General features: G+C 30.4%; 3 protein-coding genes and 1 non-coding gene across 4 annotated transcripts; 2 read left to right on the top strand and 2 right to left on the bottom strand.

Moving 5' to 3' along the window:
- The first annotated feature begins 388 nt into the window (after positions 1-388).
- LOC105434912 lies at positions 389-4,131 on the top strand. The gene is made up of 2 exons (XR_004215070.1): positions 389-709; positions 3,825-4,131. It is a non-coding gene; the product is annotated as an uncharacterized LOC105434912 (transcript).
- Positions 4,132-5,108: 977 nt separating this feature from the next.
- Positions 5,109-7,903, bottom strand: LOC101221480 (probable 2-oxoglutarate-dependent dioxygenase AOP1). Its single transcript, XM_011653241.2, has 3 exons — positions 7,240-7,903; positions 6,095-6,422; positions 5,109-5,543 (listed from the first exon to the last, which is right to left on the bottom strand). The coding sequence occupies exons 1-3, from the start codon at positions 7,683-7,685 to the stop codon at positions 5,301-5,303; spliced, it is 1,017 nt and encodes a 338-aa protein (XP_011651543.2). The 5' UTR covers positions 7,686-7,903; the 3' UTR covers positions 5,109-5,300.
- A 2,306-nt stretch (positions 7,904-10,209) lies between these two features.
- Positions 10,210-12,745, top strand: LOC116402454. The gene is made up of 6 exons (XM_031881703.1): positions 10,210-10,375; positions 11,449-11,522; positions 12,156-12,164; positions 12,252-12,398; positions 12,484-12,651; positions 12,716-12,745. Exons 2-6 carry the CDS (start codon positions 11,457-11,459, stop codon positions 12,743-12,745), a joined length of 420 nt encoding a protein of 139 aa, XP_031737563.1. The 5' UTR covers positions 10,210-10,375; positions 11,449-11,456.
- A 2-nt stretch (positions 12,746-12,747) lies between these two features.
- LOC116402453 lies at positions 12,748-14,118 on the bottom strand. Its single transcript, XM_031881702.1, has one exon. The coding sequence runs from the start codon at positions 14,116-14,118 to the stop codon at positions 12,748-12,750; it is 1,371 nt and encodes a 456-aa protein (XP_031737562.1).
- Between the last annotated feature and the right edge of the window lie 4,136 nt (positions 14,119-18,254).

Raw genomic sequence — 18,254 nt, 5'->3', positions numbered from 1 at the left:
GTTTATAAGAAAATCACTTTTAGTTATTATGTAATCCATTTTATGTTGGTTAAAATATCTATAAATAGTGGTATTTGGTGGAGTTGGAAGATGTACCAAGGTTGGAGAAAAATGTAAAGACGTGGAGAATTAAGAGATATAAGATATAGTGTGTGTATATATATATTTATTATAATGTTGCTATTATTATTTATTTATGTTGGGCACATTTAATGCTAGCCACAACCAGCCCATTTGAAACAGAAGGGCCCAAGGCCCAACATCTACGCATGTGTAATTTGGCCCAAAATGCAAACCAGTAGACTAAACCGACAAAACCATAGAGTGGACCAAATAAAAACCGTTCACATGCCACATGAAAACATTTAAAAGGCAGTTGAAAAGAGAAGAATGAGTTAGAAGAGGTAGCAGTGGTTGAACATTAAAGAGGGCATTGAATAATAATGAGCTAAACAGAAATAGTAATGAAGCAGCTGGGATAGGCCATGAGCCATAGCTTTGCCCTTAAGGATAATAAACTACCAAAATAAAAAAGGCCATTTTTGCATTGAATAGATGATCAGATGATCAATAGCTCAGATCGAAGTTGAACGAAAATTGCAGCAATGGCGGTAGCAGCAGCAGCAGCAGCAGCACCTCAAGAACAGATGATGTCCTACTATGATCATGTCCAGAAGCGTAGGGAAGATAAGGGCTGCCTCTATGCTTTGTAAGTATATTATTTCCATTTATCTTTCTTCTAAATTCCTATCCATATATATACAAATATTTATATATAACCAAAATTTGAGATTGATTTCTTTATCAAGAAAAGAAAAATGTTATTTTGTTTCATCCCCATCCTTACCCAAAAAAAAAAAAAAAAAAGTTAAGTTTTACTTTTCTTTTTACATATTTAATGAAAAACTTCATGCCTCCTCCTAAACGTATATTCTTAAACTCTAAAAATATTTTAACTATAAACAATCAAAACTCAACTCACTGTCCCGAGAAAACCGGCCATAAGACTTTGAAAAATAAGAGAGAAATAATAGTATATATATTAGCTTATAATATATATATATATATGTTGGGTGAGTTACATTACTACCTACCGTGAAAAGTTGGGTTAATTTTGGGAGTGATTTTAACATCACAATGTTTACTTAGCCTAAACGATCTTCTACTCTTGTACCCAGCCTAAACAATCTTGTACCTATATACCTTGTCTAAACAATTTTGCTACACGATCAGTATAAACGATCTTGTACCCATGTACCCAATCTAGCTAAACGATCTTGTATCAAATCTAAACGCTCTACTAGTGATATGGATTTAAACAATGTATATACAATCGTTTAGATCATATACCAATATCGTTTAGATCATATACCGATATCGTTTAGATCTTGCGCCAAGAAGAGAAAAAGAAGATGAGAGGTGATAAAGAAGGAAGAAATTTTTGAAGAGGAAATGAAGAAATAGCAAACAAGAATAAGTGGAAAGATGAAAAAGGAAAAGTAATAATATGAAGAGGTGAATAATAAATCACAAAGAAGAAAAAAGAAAAGTGAAATGATGAATGGTCTCGCAATATTAAAATCCAACGAAGGGAAAATCTGGAATTTATAAAAAAACAATGGTGACTTCCTGGGCTTTAATTTTTTATTACACCGGTTGTCAATATTTTTTAATTTTGTTACATTTATGTAATTATCCAACCGATTTTTTAAAAATAAAAAAATCACTTTAAATTGATTTTTGAAATATGACTTTAAGTGATTTTTTTTTGTGAGGGTAAGGGAATCCCCTCTAACATTTTAAAAATAAATTAATAAAATTAGATATTTATTAAACAATTTCGACAACGTCAAACAACTTTCAATTTTTTTTGCTACTATTGTCAGCAAATTTTCGACGATCGCTTTCCGACAACCATCACCAGTAAACTCCTGACGACCATTTTTCAATGTTCGTCGTTGACAAATTTTCGATATAGTTTTTTGACGATACGATTACCTGTCAACCTCTGATCACATCTCTATTACTGTTTCTGATCACATCTCTATTACTGTTTCTTAGCCATTGCTGACGACCATTTTTTCCCTAACTGCTACCAGCCAACTACCACTTATCGAAATCATCACTGATCAATTTTCAACAACTATTGTTTAATGACAGTTGTCAAACAGCTTCCTGCAACCACTATTGCCAACCTTATATCAACCTATTTTGGCATTACCATTGATTAATTTTGGGCGATCACATTTCAGCAACTGTCGTTGAATAACTTCCAATGATCCTTTTTCAGGAAATGATTGTTTAACAATCCTTTAACAATAGTTTCTCAGCCACCTTTGACCATAATCTTTGATGACTTTTTTTCTGGCGACCTGACAGTAGCAACCTTCGACCAACCATTTTCTAGACAACAGTCGCACACAATTGTAGACAAACATTTTTTGATAGCTACCATTGACAAATATTTTTAAATCCTCTTTGTTTTGGCAACAATCATCAGACAACTTTCAACCACGTTTTTGTCAACCGTTTCTCGATGACCATTGACAACCAACTTCTAGCGACTATTTTCTCGGTAGCCGCTTCCAGCCAACCTCTAGTGATCGTTTTTTTTTTACAATCATCCTCAACCAACTTCAAATGGCTGTTTTTTGGCAATGGTGTTGATCAAATTATAGTGATTGCTTTTTGGCAATGATCGTCAATCAAATTATAGTGATTGTTTTTTACAATTGTTGTTGGTAGTGTTTGAACATTGTTTCTTGGTGACCATTCTCCAACCACTATCTTCAATGATTGTTTTCATGCGACTATCGATGGCTAACTTTGGGTGACCATATTTCCAACAATTGTTTTCGCTTCAACTGTTGAAAACTACGTTTTAGTGACTAGCGTTTGGCCAACTTCGACGACCACCTGCTAACCTATAATCACCAATTATCACCGACCACCACCGGCCACCGTTTCTAACTATAGTTTTTCAGCAATCGCTAATGGCCAATTAAAAACATGTTTAAAAACAAATGTTAAAACTAATTATAAAAAAAATATTATTATAATTAATTAGTTTAAATAGTTTTCAAATATAAAATATAATTTTAAAATTTTAAAATCAGTTTACAACCAAGCGTCTAATAATTCAAATCACTCCCAAAAGTTTAAAAACCAAACAAAAAAATAACGGTTAAAAGTCATTTCTACAAAATCTTTTGTATATAAATCTCTTCATCTAAAATCAGCTACTCCAAATATCACTTCCAAACATACCTCTTCTGATTGATGCAAAAAATTTTACTTTTATATTTCATCCACTTAATTATAGTTTAAAATATGTTTGAATTTGTTTTACAAATAATATCATCTCTACTTAATTATAGAGTTAAAAAACTTAATAATAATAATGAATATAATAGTGAAGGTTGTGACATCAAATAAATTTTAAATCAGCTATCTATATTTGTTTCGTGATGTAATTGTATAAATTGTTATACCTCTAAATTAAATATTACATTATCATTATCCTACCTAACAACCAAGTTGAGTATGACTCAATTATTGACAGCTATAATATTTGGTAACCCTCTCACTTAATATTTGACTCAACCATGAAAGAAAAAAAAGTTTAAAAAAGAAAAACTTACCTTTACATTTTATTTTCACTTTTAGTAATTTACTGTTATTATATTTTTTAAAAATTTTATATGTATTATATAAAAATCATAAAGTTGAGGACGTTGGAGTCTCTCCTTGATCTACACTAAGTCTGTTGGTTTAGTTTACCATGATTATAATTAGTATTTTCTTTCCTTGTTTGATTCATACAGTTTATTTACTTTGTGTTGCTGTTGTTGCTGCTACGAAACTTGTGAGTGTTGTGTGGATGGCGTATGTTGCTGCTGCTGATCTTAATGCATATACGTATGACCCTTTCTAACGCAGCTTAGTTCAAATCAAACAAAGTTCTTAATTTGAATTAGCCACGCATCGGTATGTTTTGTAAAATTTGTTAGATATTTTTTGGTACAATTACTTTCTAGATAGAAGATTGAACCTTCTATTTGAAAAGGAATAATGATAAGAACATGATTTTTTTTAATCTAATAAATGTTTTCAAAATGCTTAAACAAATTATATTAAACATGACTATGAGTGTTTGTGGGTTTTGTTTGGTTCGATTTTTTTATTCTAATATTTTAGATTATATTTGTCTAAAAACGACCCATTAATCAATGGAGTTTAATTAATAAGTATTTGTATAATACAATACAAAAGAAATAACAAAATTATAACAAAATTATAACAAAATTTAGATTCAAGTATAGATGAAACGTCGATATATTATTTTTACATTTTTAGTGTATTTATTATATAGTGTCTGGTGCTCCTGTATAAAATTTATAGATCCGTCACTCTTTTATACACTAATAAATTTACGAAATGACTTGTATGAAATTAGTTAGCACCTACAAATTTCAATCACATATGGCTAGCTAATTATAAACATTAGACCATTATATTAAACAAGTAACAAAACTATAAATTTACTTTTTTTTTTTTTTTTAAAGTTTTAGGAAAAATGAGAATCCATAGCTGGTTTTATAATGGTTGGTTCACCAAGGATAAAGGATATATTTTAAAATATGTCACTTCTCCTAAAACTAAAAAAATTACAAAACTAAATACCAATTTTCAAAACCTAACTCTAAATTAAGGAAATAAATAAGGGGAGGGTTGGAGAGATAATCGCTAAATTCAAACCCAATTTATTTTATTTGAGTTTATATCTGTTGTTCAAGTCTTCAAGATATATATAATTGGTATAGAACCAAAAATAGGCATATATTTTATTTTAGAGAGTTTTACGAGAGAGTATATATAAAGAGATATTCTTCAAATTGTTGTTTGACCTACCATAAATTGAAAATATGATTCATGCTCGTTTTGTTAAGTTTAATGTACAAACAAAGTAAAAATATGGTGGACCAAATAATTAACTCATTAATTGAATTAAGTTTAGTTCAAAAGAAATAATTAACACCCCCTTGTTCTAATTTGAGAACATATCATTACTTTGAACTTCTAAAGCTTTAATTTGAACATATCATTAATTTGAGTACACAAAACTATAAAGCTTTACAAAATTCTATTTGAAAATAAAATTAAAGTTCGCCACAATATAAGAAAAATATAATTATTTATTTAGTGACGTAAGTGAGCTTATAATAAAAATTCATTAATATTTTTCACCAACAAAGCATACATTTATATATATAATATCAATTGGCATATTATAAAGTGTCTCAAACTCCACAATAAGCATTGGCAGTTGAAGGGATTTTGTCACAATCATCAGTGGAAAAATAACCAAGTAATCCATAATGGTTAAAAGGGTTAAATCTCAAGGGATGTTTCTCATCCACCAATTCTTGTGGAATTTCAATAATTCCTTTGTGGTATGAAAATAGGCCAGTTGAATATCTCTCTTTGTTTCCCTCAATTATAACTCTATGAGTGGCTGAGTGAATTCTCCCATTGCTCCATGCCTAATTCATAAAATAACAATGTATATATATATTATTGATGAGATTCAACTTTATCAATTCTTACCATCCAAACAAAATATGAATTGAATTAGGAAACATTCTGCATGATACACTTTCAACTTGTTTATATTGACTTTTTATTTGATTTGATGTTTTGAACATTTAAACTTCTTGTAGTGTAATTTGGTTAATGCAGTCAGTAACTGTTGATCCAAAAACTTAATCTAGTAACTGAAGATAAATTTAACTAATAATAATATTATATCACTCAACACTATCTTCACTTGTGGGTTTAATATGAGAAGACCCCAATAAATGAAAATCAATTTTAATGAGAGAGGAAATAACATTGTCGGAGCCTAAATACATGATCTCTTTGGACAACTTACTCAGATATTGTCTTAAATAACTGATTAACTCAAAAGTTTAAAATAATGTTTAATATTATATCATTCAACCATAAGAAAAGAATTGAAGCCTAAAAAAAATGTTATTAAAATAGATATATAAAAAAAGAAAAGAAAAGAAAAAAGAAGATATTATTTAATTACCAAACAAGCATCTCCAGCCATGACCAAGAAGGAATTTGGAGAGAATTGAACTCCAAGCCATTGATCATAATTTTTTGGTTTGATTTGCAAGCCATTGACTCCATCAAATTGATGAAGAATAGTGAAGAAACTTTTGTCAGTGTGAGCTTCTGCACCAATATTCTCTTCACCCATTTTTGGAATTCTATATTTCATTGTTCTTAGGAGATAAGTGGTTGAAGCAATATGAGAATCATAGTATTTTCCCACTCCATAGCTTTCAAATACCATCCTCTTTACTAATTGCTCCATCTCTGATATCTTCTTTGAGTATGCAAATAATTTTTCACTGTCCAAATACAAATTTATTTTCATTTATGTACAAATTCAATAAACCCACATAGGAATAAAAGAAAATTTTACAAAATGGCATATGAGAAATTCTTTACAAATATATATATTAACTCTTTTTTTTCCTTTCTATTTTTTGTCTTTTTATTGTGTTTTGTTTTGAAAATTCAACTTTCAAACCCTACTTTCACTTCACTGATCTGTATTGTTTAGTCTACTTTCTACTGGCAACACTTTGAAAAACTCAAAAATTAGATTTTAAAAACTAATTTTTGTTTTTAAATTTTGATTAAGAATTTAAATATTTATTTTAGTATCAATTGAAAATGATCACATGGTTAAGAATTTGAAAGAAATCAAGAATAAATTTTGAAAAAAAAATTAAAAGCAAACTTTAAAATAATGGTTATTAAACATGATCTTAATTGATTTTCCAGAATAGAAAATCATGAGTGTATATTTAGTTTAAAAATTATTAAAGATGTAAATATACTCTAACATTAGCTGGAAAAACAGTAAAAGAGTAAAGATTCTATGATAAATAAATAAGAACAACATAATTTACACACGGCTAGAAATTAATATTTTGATCAGCAAAATCAAGAGAGTTTTTTTTTTTTATATATATATAAATTTAGTCCCAAAATAGAGAACTTTAATTTAACAAGAACAATTGAACTTAAATATATATTATATGATGAATGAATCAATGGGATGAAGAACAATTAAAAAAAAAAAAAAAACAAGAAAAAAATCAAAGATTATATAGAAAGAAAAAACATATAAGAATATCAAATACCATAAGTAATAATTACCAGAAGTGATGATTGCCAGAAGGCCATAAGAGGTTGACAAAAAACTGAACAGCTTCGTAAGATGAAGCATTTTCAATACCGAGGCTTTGATGAAGAGGAAGAACAAAGGGAGTTCTACAGTCCAAAAATCCATGGTATGGCTTATCAGAAACATTCTTTATTTTAGTTTCTAATGGCAAATCAAAAAGCTCTTTCAATCCCTTGAAAATTTCTTCATAATTATTACTATTAAGCTTTGGTGATGAAGATGAATTACAACTGCAGCTACTCTCATCATCGTCATACTCACCTAAAAAACACCCATATTCTTCAAGAGCATCTCTCACTTGCTTGCTTCTTTCTAACCATAATTTTCTGCTTTCAGGATCACTATCATCATCTTTTTTATCAACGTTGGACAATTTTATAATAGGAACTTCTAATTTTGCTAAACAATCAATTCCCATGGTATTGCCTGCCTTTGCGGCCTTTACCCAATATAGTGGTAGTATAGTTTTGTTCTTGATGGTCTCAACTAATTAGTTGCTTCTCAATTTATAACTTTTTTTTTCTTTTTTTCTTTTATTAAGTGTGACAAACTAATTATTAGAATAGATGATGAAAGGCACATTTGAAAAAACAAAATGAGATTTGATTTATTAACTTTCGATGAATCCAATTTTGGGGTTTTTTTTGGAGTTTTGCTAAAGGAATATATCCTAACTATCTATCTGAATCATAAATATTTCACAAATATTGTTTGATTGTATGAATGTTTTCAATATATGGAATTTAATGTTTGAGTTTTGATTTTTTTCTAGAATAAAAAAGATTTGTGTTTTACAATGTAAATAATTAATTGAATATCTAATTTTGTTTTACTATTAAAGGTATAAAACAAAATTAAATAATTGGAGAGAATAATAATGTAGTTGATACGAATTAAATTTGGTATTGTTTAATACTTTTTTTTGTATTAATTAATCTATCATTTAAAATTTTGTTTAAAATGATGAAACTAATGACTTTTCAACTAGTTATTCAACTTAGTACTACTCTCATTCAACCACACATAATTGCGAAGTTCTAATGAGATCGGTATGATCGCACCCTATCACATCAAATTTGGTTAAAAATTAGATATTTATATATTAAACATTATTTATTTTATTTTGTTTTAATAAGTATAAATTAATTTAGAATATTAAATAATTCTGAGTAAAATTTAATATTAAATAATTAAGATAATATAAAATATTAATGGTAAAGGTGTATTAGTTAAAAATTACTGTGTAAATAATATAAATATATTTCATTCCTTGTACTATTTATAAATTATAGCTTACTTTTAACCTATACACTTTCAACTTTGATTTTTAATTGAATACTTACTTTCATTTGCAGGCATTAGATTTCTAACACTAAAGACAAAGGGTATGATCAGATATGCAATGACTTATACGATCGTTCCATAAGAACTATGCAATTAAATGCAGTTGGAAAGAAGTATATGATAACAACAATTTAAAACCTAGAGAATAAATTGAAGCCAAATAAAAGTAAAACGTAGGGTAACAACATTTTGAAACCTATAAATCAAAAACCAATTTAGAGGGAAAAACCAATTCCTTCCAAATGACTTTTTTTTAATAGTGATTTAGAGCTAATAATAATAATAATAAAAAAGAAAAAGCTAAATGAATGAGTTAAAATCGTACCATTTAATTTATGATTTTATATATTTATATTTTGGAAAATATAAATGGTAAGAATAATAACAACAATAATACTAATATAGTAGTGTTTGTTATTATTATTGTAATTTAGTGATAATGCAGATGCTTCGAACATTATTTAATTTAATTAACTAGTTTTAAATGGAAAGGGCTATTTAAAGATGGATGATATATTACTAATTCTATAAATTTTAATTTTTGGTGGGTGTTGACTGCTGTCTTCTTTTAAAAATTTATAAATACCTGAAATTGTGCAAATTTAATTTTATATTCATTAATTATTTTAATATACCAATAGTTATCTTAAGATCAAATGAACCAACATATTCAAATCAACAAACGCTGCAACCCCGTCACTACTCAAATTAAACTAATTAGTATAATTATATGGACAAAAATATAGATCAAGCTATGAAAGTGATATATATTTCCTTCCTAATTTTTTAGATATTTTTTTATTTTAAAAAAATCAAATTAAAGACGTAAATACTTGGCAGTTTCTGGTTATAATCAATTTTTTTTTTCTTAGAGAAAATATTACTAGTCACATTGGTTGGTTGAATATAATGTTGATATATAATATGTTTTGTATATTTTTATTCGACTCTCTCACATTATTAAAAATAATGGTGGTCTTATTTTGTTTAGCATGAACTTGGTCAAAATTGGATGTGCAATTAGAAGTATCAAACACGATAATCCTGTTAAAGAAGATATGAAAGCTGCATGTTATTGGTGCTAACAAATATGGAGAGCACAATGCAATTGATCTTTGCAAACCTCTGCAAGATGGGTCTTAGAATTCAGGGAGAAAAAAGTAAGTAAGAAACACGGTTGTTGGTAGCCAAAAAATGATTAAAGGAGATAAAAGATACTGTTCATACTCAACCATATAGGGGAATTGACAAAAATAGGCCAAAAATGGGGTAGAAATAGAGTTTTAGGATTGATTGTAAAAAAGTTGAGATTTAGGATAAATTGGAGGTGAAATGACGAAAATACCCTCTTTTATTTTCCTTCCTCTTTTCTTCTTTTTCCTTTTCTTCTTTTTCCTTTTCTTCAACCCGAAGACAGAAGACTGTTCAAAAGAAAAACGTAAACTCGCATTTGAACTCTCCCGCGTTTGCAGTTACCCCCTTCAACTCTCTCCCGCCTCCGGTGAACGTTTTTCTCTTCGTCCATTTCTTCTCCACTTCCATCCATTTCTTCCACGACCCTCCGCTATATTTTCCGATTTCAACTTGTTCACCGAACGTCTCCATTTCTTCTGCACGAGTCTCTGTTTTACTTTCGACTTCATCTCCGGCGGACGCTTCTCCACTTCCATCCATTTCGATTTCAGGTTTGTTTTCACCGGACCTCTCCATTTCTTATCCACTCCTCTACATTGGCAGTGCCGTATCCATCATCTTTGAAGTCAAGTGAGTAATAAAATCTCAGTTTTTTTTTTAGAGTTAGTCTGTTGTAGCTTATTTATTATTACAGTATTCCATCTTGTTTGTTTAAGTTGTCTGTTGAGATGTGAGTTTTTTGTTTTTGGCACATTTTAGAGAAGAAATGCATGTCATATGCACACAGACATAGAGAACCGTGGGAGCCATTCTGTTTTTAGGAAGAAAAACCATTTCCTTTGCAATGTACTGTAATAATAGAAAAACCATACCTTGGAGTTTAGAACTTGAATTCGAACATATATTTGGTATCCCATATAAACTCTGCAAAGTTACCAGTACAATAGATATGTGCTAAACATGCATTCTAAAGATTGTATTCTAAAGACATTATCATAAGCTGCATTGTTGAAAGACCATTTCCTTTGCCTTGAATTTTTCCATCATCTCACACCTATCAGCACCTATCTCTCACCTTCCAAAATTTTGAGTAGAAGTCCCAATATAAGAGTGTTAACTTCCTAAACCGTTTAGAATGCATGTTTAGCTAGTCTACTAGGTGTTAAGGCTTAGGGTTAGCAATTGTATTAGACTTAGCAACTTTGCCTTGAAGTTTTCCATCATCTCTCACCTATCAGCACCTATCTCTCACCTTCCAAAATTTTGAGTAGAAGTCCCAATATAAGAGTGTAAACTTCCTAAACCGTTTAGAATGCATGTTTAGCTAGTCTACTAGGTGTTAAGGCTATAGGGTTAGCAATTGTATTAGACTTAGCAACTTTGCCTTGAAGTTTTCCATCATCTCTCACCTATCAGCACCTATCTCTCACCTTCCAAAATTTTGAGTAGAAGTCCCAATATAAGAGTGTAAACTTCCTAAACCGTTTAGAATGCATGTTTAGCTAGTCTACTAGGTGTTAAGGCTTAGGGTTAGCAATTGTATTAGACTTAGCAACTTTGCCTTGAAGTTTTCCATCATCTCTCACCTATCAGCACCTATCTCTCACCTTCCAAAATTTTGAGTAGAAGTCCCAAGATGCTAGTGCATCCATGTTAAGTAAGTCTCTTATGCAATTATATTTAATTAGTTTTTTTTTATGCAGGTTTCAGTATGGCTTCGACATCAACTAACGGTCCCATGTACAAGATTGACCCTGCTCATCATTTTCAGTCTATAGTAAGTAGTTTAGCACATTTAGAAAACAGTACGCGTACAATAAAGGCTAAATTGAAACCGGATCAATTAACCTTATTTAGAAATACAAAGTTCGGCCACTTTTTGGATCTGAATATAATCTTTAATGGGCCGCTCATCCACTACTTATTGTTAAGGGAGGTGGAAGATGAAAGGGTTGATCACATAAGTTTCAAGAAGGGGAAGTCGTGTGCAGTTTTGGAAGGAGAGAATTTAATATGATGACGGGTCTATGGAGTTCTCAACCAGAGCCTATTGATTTGGTTGGGAATAGTAGGTTGTTGGAGAAGTTCTTCGAACAAAAAAGTGTATTTATATAAGTGACTTAGAGGACACATTTGTGGAATACGAGGGGATGACGATGACGATGACATAGTTAAATTAGCTCTAGTTTACTTTATAGAGATGTCATTGTTAGGAAAAGATAGGCGGACGAAAGTGGACCGAACTTTATTTAGGATTGCAGATGATTGGACCACATTTAACAATTACGATTGGGGAGGGTTGGTTTTTGGACGTACACTTTCTGCCTTAAAACGAGCCTTGGACATGCAACATGCCAAGGGAAAGAATAAATCAACTAAGACAAAATATACTGTCATGGGATTTCCGCAGGCGTTACAGGTATGTTACTTTACTTCCTATGCACATATTTATATATACATATATCTTGGGACACTTGCTAAACTTGTTTTGTTGAACATGGAATAGGTTTGGGCATATGAGTCTATACCAACCATCACTGAATGTGGTGTACATAAAGTAAGCAACGATGCAATACCACGAATGCTGAGGTGGGTGTGCGAACTATCGCCGAAGTCTCATGTCCTACAGAGGCAGGTGTTTGACTCACCAATGGTAAGTATCAACAAACAGTAACTTACCGAATGCATGACTTTGTTCCTTTATGTTTTGACTAACTAACTACATTTCCACTTTGTAGTTCTTAATTAACGTGGTAATTGAGATGATGCCTGAAGAGGAGGAGCATCTAAGAATGTCTTCAGGGGAACTTGTTGAGAAAACTCATCCATATAACACCGTTTCTGAGAAAATGGTGATTCAAAACGACCAGGAGAAGCTAGTAATGATGACAATGACTGCAAAAAGAGTAAGAAAAAAGAAGTGGAAGTCTAAGATGAAAGAAGTTGTTCGAAAACTCAAATATCGAGTAGCGGTTCTCGAGAATGAACGTGGAAGCCTAAAATCAATGCTGTCGACTATATTGAAACACTTTAATGCCTTCTTCTCGACGCTCCCAAAACCAACGTTGTAGCAAAGCTCGAACATGTTCAAGGAATGAAGCAATAGGCAAATCTCTAGGTTCTTTCAGTATAGAATTCATGGACTCTGCTATATTTGTTGTCATCATATTATATCGTCTTCCTGGACAGTGAAAACGAGACCAACGTGTTATTCCAACATCGTTTAAATATTTTCCTGAATCATTAGGAAATGCAAGAATACTTCTCCACGCTTCTGAGAACGTTGATTCACGATATGTTCTAGATGCATTGTAAAACAAAGTAGCTATAGTGTCATTCTTGTATTTATCATTCAAATTTTGAGTCAAGTGTTGGACACAAAGTCCATGGAATGCGGAGGGAAAAACCGATGCAATACACTTAGAAAAACATGTTTTTCGATCTGTCACGAAGCCTAGATTAGGCACCTCTCCTATTGCACCTTTCAATTTCTCTAAGAACCACTGTATTGAAGCATCTGTTTCTCTGTCCACTCCAAAGGCAAGAGGATAAATTTGATTGTTACCATCCAAGCAAACAGCAACTATCAACTGACCCCGATATTTGTTCTTAAGGAATGTTCCATCCATGACTATAACCGGTCTAATGCAGTTTAAGAATCCTCGAACACATGGACCAACAGCCATAAAAAGATATTTGAAGAAACGATTATCTTCAAGTTCCATGTGAAATATTGTACCTACATTTGCAAGTTTGAGAGCTTCACCATATCTAAGCAATAGATTATATGACTCTTCAGGACACCCGCGCACTCGTTCATACGCATTTTCTCTAGCGCGCCATGCTTTTTCATAACTCATATTTATGCCATAGTCTTGCCTCATGTCTTCTATGATATCACGTGGTTTGTATAGACGACCGACTCCCTTGAACTTTGACTTTATTAATTCTCCAACAACCCAAGATTTTGCTTGCCTATGGTCACGATTCAAAACGTCAAGAGAACACGAATGAACTTTGACATACTTTTTAATCTTAAATATATTTGAATCCTTCAATCTCATCGCTCGCAGTCTCCAACCACACTTGTTGTCAATGCATCTAACAAAGAGAACCTCTTTTGTAGACTTTTTTACTACAAACTGAAAATTTTTTTTCATTGCCAAGACACTTAATCTCATTGACAAATCTTTTTTGGAAAAAAATATTTGTCCTACATCAAACTCCTCACTTGTAGAGCTTTCTTCGGACCAATCATTCATGTCTGTCTTCAACTTTTGGCTAGAAGAGCTGTAACGAACTTTAGATTTTCCTTTGCAATCTTTTGTAGGACCATCTCTATGTTGTGGGATGTCAAATGATTCACTATTCATCTCTACTGGCTCCCATGTAAAAGTCTCATCTTTCGAATCATATGACTCATATGATTCCCATATAGCCGAAGTGGTCCCTATCACGTTATCACACAAGCCAACTTCAACTTCACGAACATGACTTCATTCTCATTTAATGTATCCATTACAATTGGAGGATGAGGGTTTAAGTTATGAGCTTGGTTGCTGCCAGATACTGAATTGTAATCTTTGCTTAACACTTTTTTGCTTTGATTACTTTTAGGCTCAAATGAGACGTATAAAGGGACCTTTAATGGATTTTCACTAAGAAGATAAAACTTCAAATCACGGTCATTGCTTAACTCAAATGTAGGAGCTTCGTGTTCCACTTTTATCTCATATATGCATCTTATCATTACGTCGAACTTTGAAGGGTCAACTTCTGCAAGGTCATATAATTCTGCCTGTAAATCTTTATGTGTTATTTCTTTACTGACAACGATGCCTTTTAACATGCCTCCTTCGTATTTTCTTCGCCTCTCATCCCACATACCACCGTAACGCACTAACATGGGAATATGTGACATCCTTAAACCACCTTATACTTTTCAATTGCTGCAAAAAATGATTTGAAGTTAGCATTTGACATATCACATAAACAAAGTTTATTAAAAAACAGTAGGTAAATACTAAATAAAACGTGCATAGTCACACCCTACATGTTTACGATATTGACAGCTACAAAATGTTTAGGATATTGCGAGATACAAAAAACAATAGCTAAAAGTCACCCTAAATCAATTCATTTCAGATTAAACATTTCAATTTAAGAACCTGCAAGATGTCTGCGAGATGTTTGCGAGATGTCTACCAGATGTTTGCGAGATAAAATAATAATAATGATAAATTGCTAACATCATTTGAAACATCTATAAAGCAACCTTAAATCAACCCTAAATCAACTTGAAACAATAAAAATAATATTTGATTTATACATTTAAGATGCAAAAATATATATACATATAACACAACACAATTCAGATTCGGATTTAAAAATTAAAACAAACCACAATGCGTGAGATGTTCGCCGGAGTAGATGATGAACGACACCGGAGTAAAGCGGAAAGTTGACAAACTTTTGAGAGAGGAGAAGAATCGCAAATGAGTTTTTCTTTTTTTCTTTTCCTTTACATAATCTATGAGAAGGAGGAGAAATGCTTCTTTTTTCTTTACGTAATCTATGAGACTGCAAGAGAAGGATTCTTTTTTTTTTTTCCCTTTACGTAATCTATGAGGAGAGGAGAAAAGGCTGCCTTCGAAATTCTGTTTTTTTTCTTCAGGTGAATGACATTGAAGAGAGAGAGAGAGGGGTTGGAAAAGAAGAGAAGAGCAAATGTGAATTGAAATTAAAAGAGGGTATTTTCGTCATTTCACCTCCAATTTATCCTAAATCTCAACTTTTTTACAATCAATCCTAAAACTCTATTTCTACCCCATTTTTGGCCTATTTTTGTCAATTCCCCAACCATATACTGTTTAAAATTATGTGATAAGTTCATTTAAATTTATTTTAATGTATTTCTTTTAAGAAGATAAATTCAATCAAACATTCTACTTGTTTTCCTATTAAATCAATGGAAAACATCAAAATAAGTAATGAATTAAAGACATTAACTGAAGAGTCAACTTACCATTATCTTTTAGTAGAAATCAAATTAATATATTGTACCTTTAAATTTTGAGAGTGATTAAAGTTGATGATTAGAATCTGGACAATGAGAGAGAGGAGACCGTTCCACTCCCCGACGGCAATAAACCCATCGACGGCTAAGCATTTACACCACCTCAACAACTGATCATAACCATTTCACCTGCATTTACACATACATCTCCCTCCCACACACACACACACCTATCATCTTCTCCATATCCCATTCCTTAACTCACCTTCCTCTTTCCCCATTTTCATACAACGTAACCTTGACCAAAACCTCATTTACTATCTCTGCTTTCAACTATGTTTTCTTTCAAATAGTTTTTGCCTTACTGCCAAGTTGGAAAGCAAGAATTTACTCTGTCGCTTGATAAAAAAAAACAAGAAACATCATATTTCTGATCACTTAAATTTAGTCCCTACAAGTCATTTACAAGAGTGACAAAGATATATCAAAACCATTTTTTATATTAATGAACATAACCATCCTTTTCATCTCAATAATTGTAAGCATTGAAGTAATTGAAATGCATTTTAAAGTGAATATGAAGTTATTTAATTTACTATTAAAACAATGCAATAGTTTTGAATCATTTCCAATTTCATAACAAAAAAAAAAAAAAAATTAACATGGTCCATCATAACACACATTTTTTCATTGCCTTTAAATAGTTTGAGCATTTGTAAGAGATTGGTTTTATCTTTGACCATGACAATGACAATCATAATTGTGTCAAAGTGTTTGATCAAGTTACATTTCAATTTTCTGATTTTCTTAACAATAGTTTATTTTAAATTTTTATGGAGTGGTCATCTAGATTACCGTGTTTGTTTTGTCATATTGTAAGATACTCTAACATCTAAAGATTTTCAGATGCTTGAATGATGAAGTGCATTTTGAAACATTTGGATGTACACCTAAAACATGTATTTTAAAAAAATATTACATTTTTGTCCATTTTATTGTTTACTTCCCACACACATGTGCACATATATATATATATAATATACATTGATCTTGGTTTTGCATAATATAATTAAAATAAGTAGTGAACAAGATATTCAAATTTAAATTTAAATTAATATTTATTTTATAAAAAATGTTAAATCATGATATTATTTTGTTGACATAAATAACATATAAAAATAATAGAAAATGTATTAATTTAAATATAAAAAACTCAAATTGGTAAACAAAAAAGAATGTATATATATATATGGTCTTTTAGTTTCTATCATGAATATGTTCTTCATTTAATCTGTGTTTTCAAATTAGTCATTTTGGTATTTGAGGCTTGAATATTAGGTATGTTTAAATTAAAGGTCCTTCATTTTCATCATCTCTCTTTCCTTTCTGTTTTGCAATTTTTTTTTTCCATCCCCTTTTTCTTTTCTTTTCCTCTCTTTTTCTGTTGTTGTGTAGTTTTTTTTCAAACTGTTATTTGGTTTAAGATCGTATATCAAATATAAAAAATCTATTTTTTTCAAGCTATTATTTGTTTGTTTCAAATATAAAAGATCGTGAAAAAAATAGTTGGAATATTAGATTGCGAAATCTAAATGATCATCTACTAAAATAGCCAAATCTAAACAACCATGTTTCAAATATAAACGATCGTATATCAAATCTAAAGGATAGTTTTCCAAATATAAACGAGTACCCAAAAATTTTGAAAAAATTCGTTGAGATCTAACAACTCAAATATAAACAATCGTGTACCAAAAAATTATGAAAAAAATCGTTTAGATTTAGAATTGATCGTTTCTCAAATCTAAACAACCAAATCTAAACGACCGTATAGAAAAGAATAGTCAAATGTAAATGATCGTTTTCCAAATATTTTACGCACGACAATTAATCAGCATATTTTTTAAATTTCTCATTGTGGGCCTTTGGGCTTTTTTCATTTTTTGAAATTGTTTTATACAATGTAAATATTATGTCGTTATATTTTTTGAAAGACTCATTTTTTTTCTTCTGTTTTTTTTTCAAAAAACGAAATCTCTCACATTATCTCCCAACTCTCCCACCCTTTGTTTATTTATTTTATTCAAATTGGAATCGTGAGGGTATCAGAAAAGAACATCGAGTAGAATAAAAGAAATAAAATAAAATTCATGACAGATTGATGTTAACGTTCATGATAAGATAAGATAAAATAAACTAATAAAATAAAATAAGTACTATATATAAAAAAAATAAACTAAATGAAATGAAATTGTACATAAATATTTTTCCAATCATTCATAAATATTTTGGCAATCAATGGTAAACTACCCCAACTTTATTTGGGCCTTCCTCTTTAACATTGCTAAAGTTTTAGTATTATATTTTGTATATATTTCTAAACTGTGAGGCAAAATTATGTTTAACCCCTAGATTTTTTAATATAAAATCTTGAAACTAATGAAACAGATTAATATATATATATATATATATATGATTTCAAAAGATAACCTT

Source organism: Cucumis sativus, chromosome 3, assembly GCF_000004075.3.
Source record: "Cucumis sativus cultivar 9930 chromosome 3, Cucumber_9930_V3, whole genome shotgun sequence".
NCBI lineage: Eukaryota > Viridiplantae > Streptophyta > Magnoliopsida > Cucurbitales > Cucurbitaceae > Cucumis > Cucumis sativus.
The sequence above is the reverse complement of the archived record's forward strand: the minus strand, read 5'-3'. Positions and strand labels throughout refer to the sequence as shown.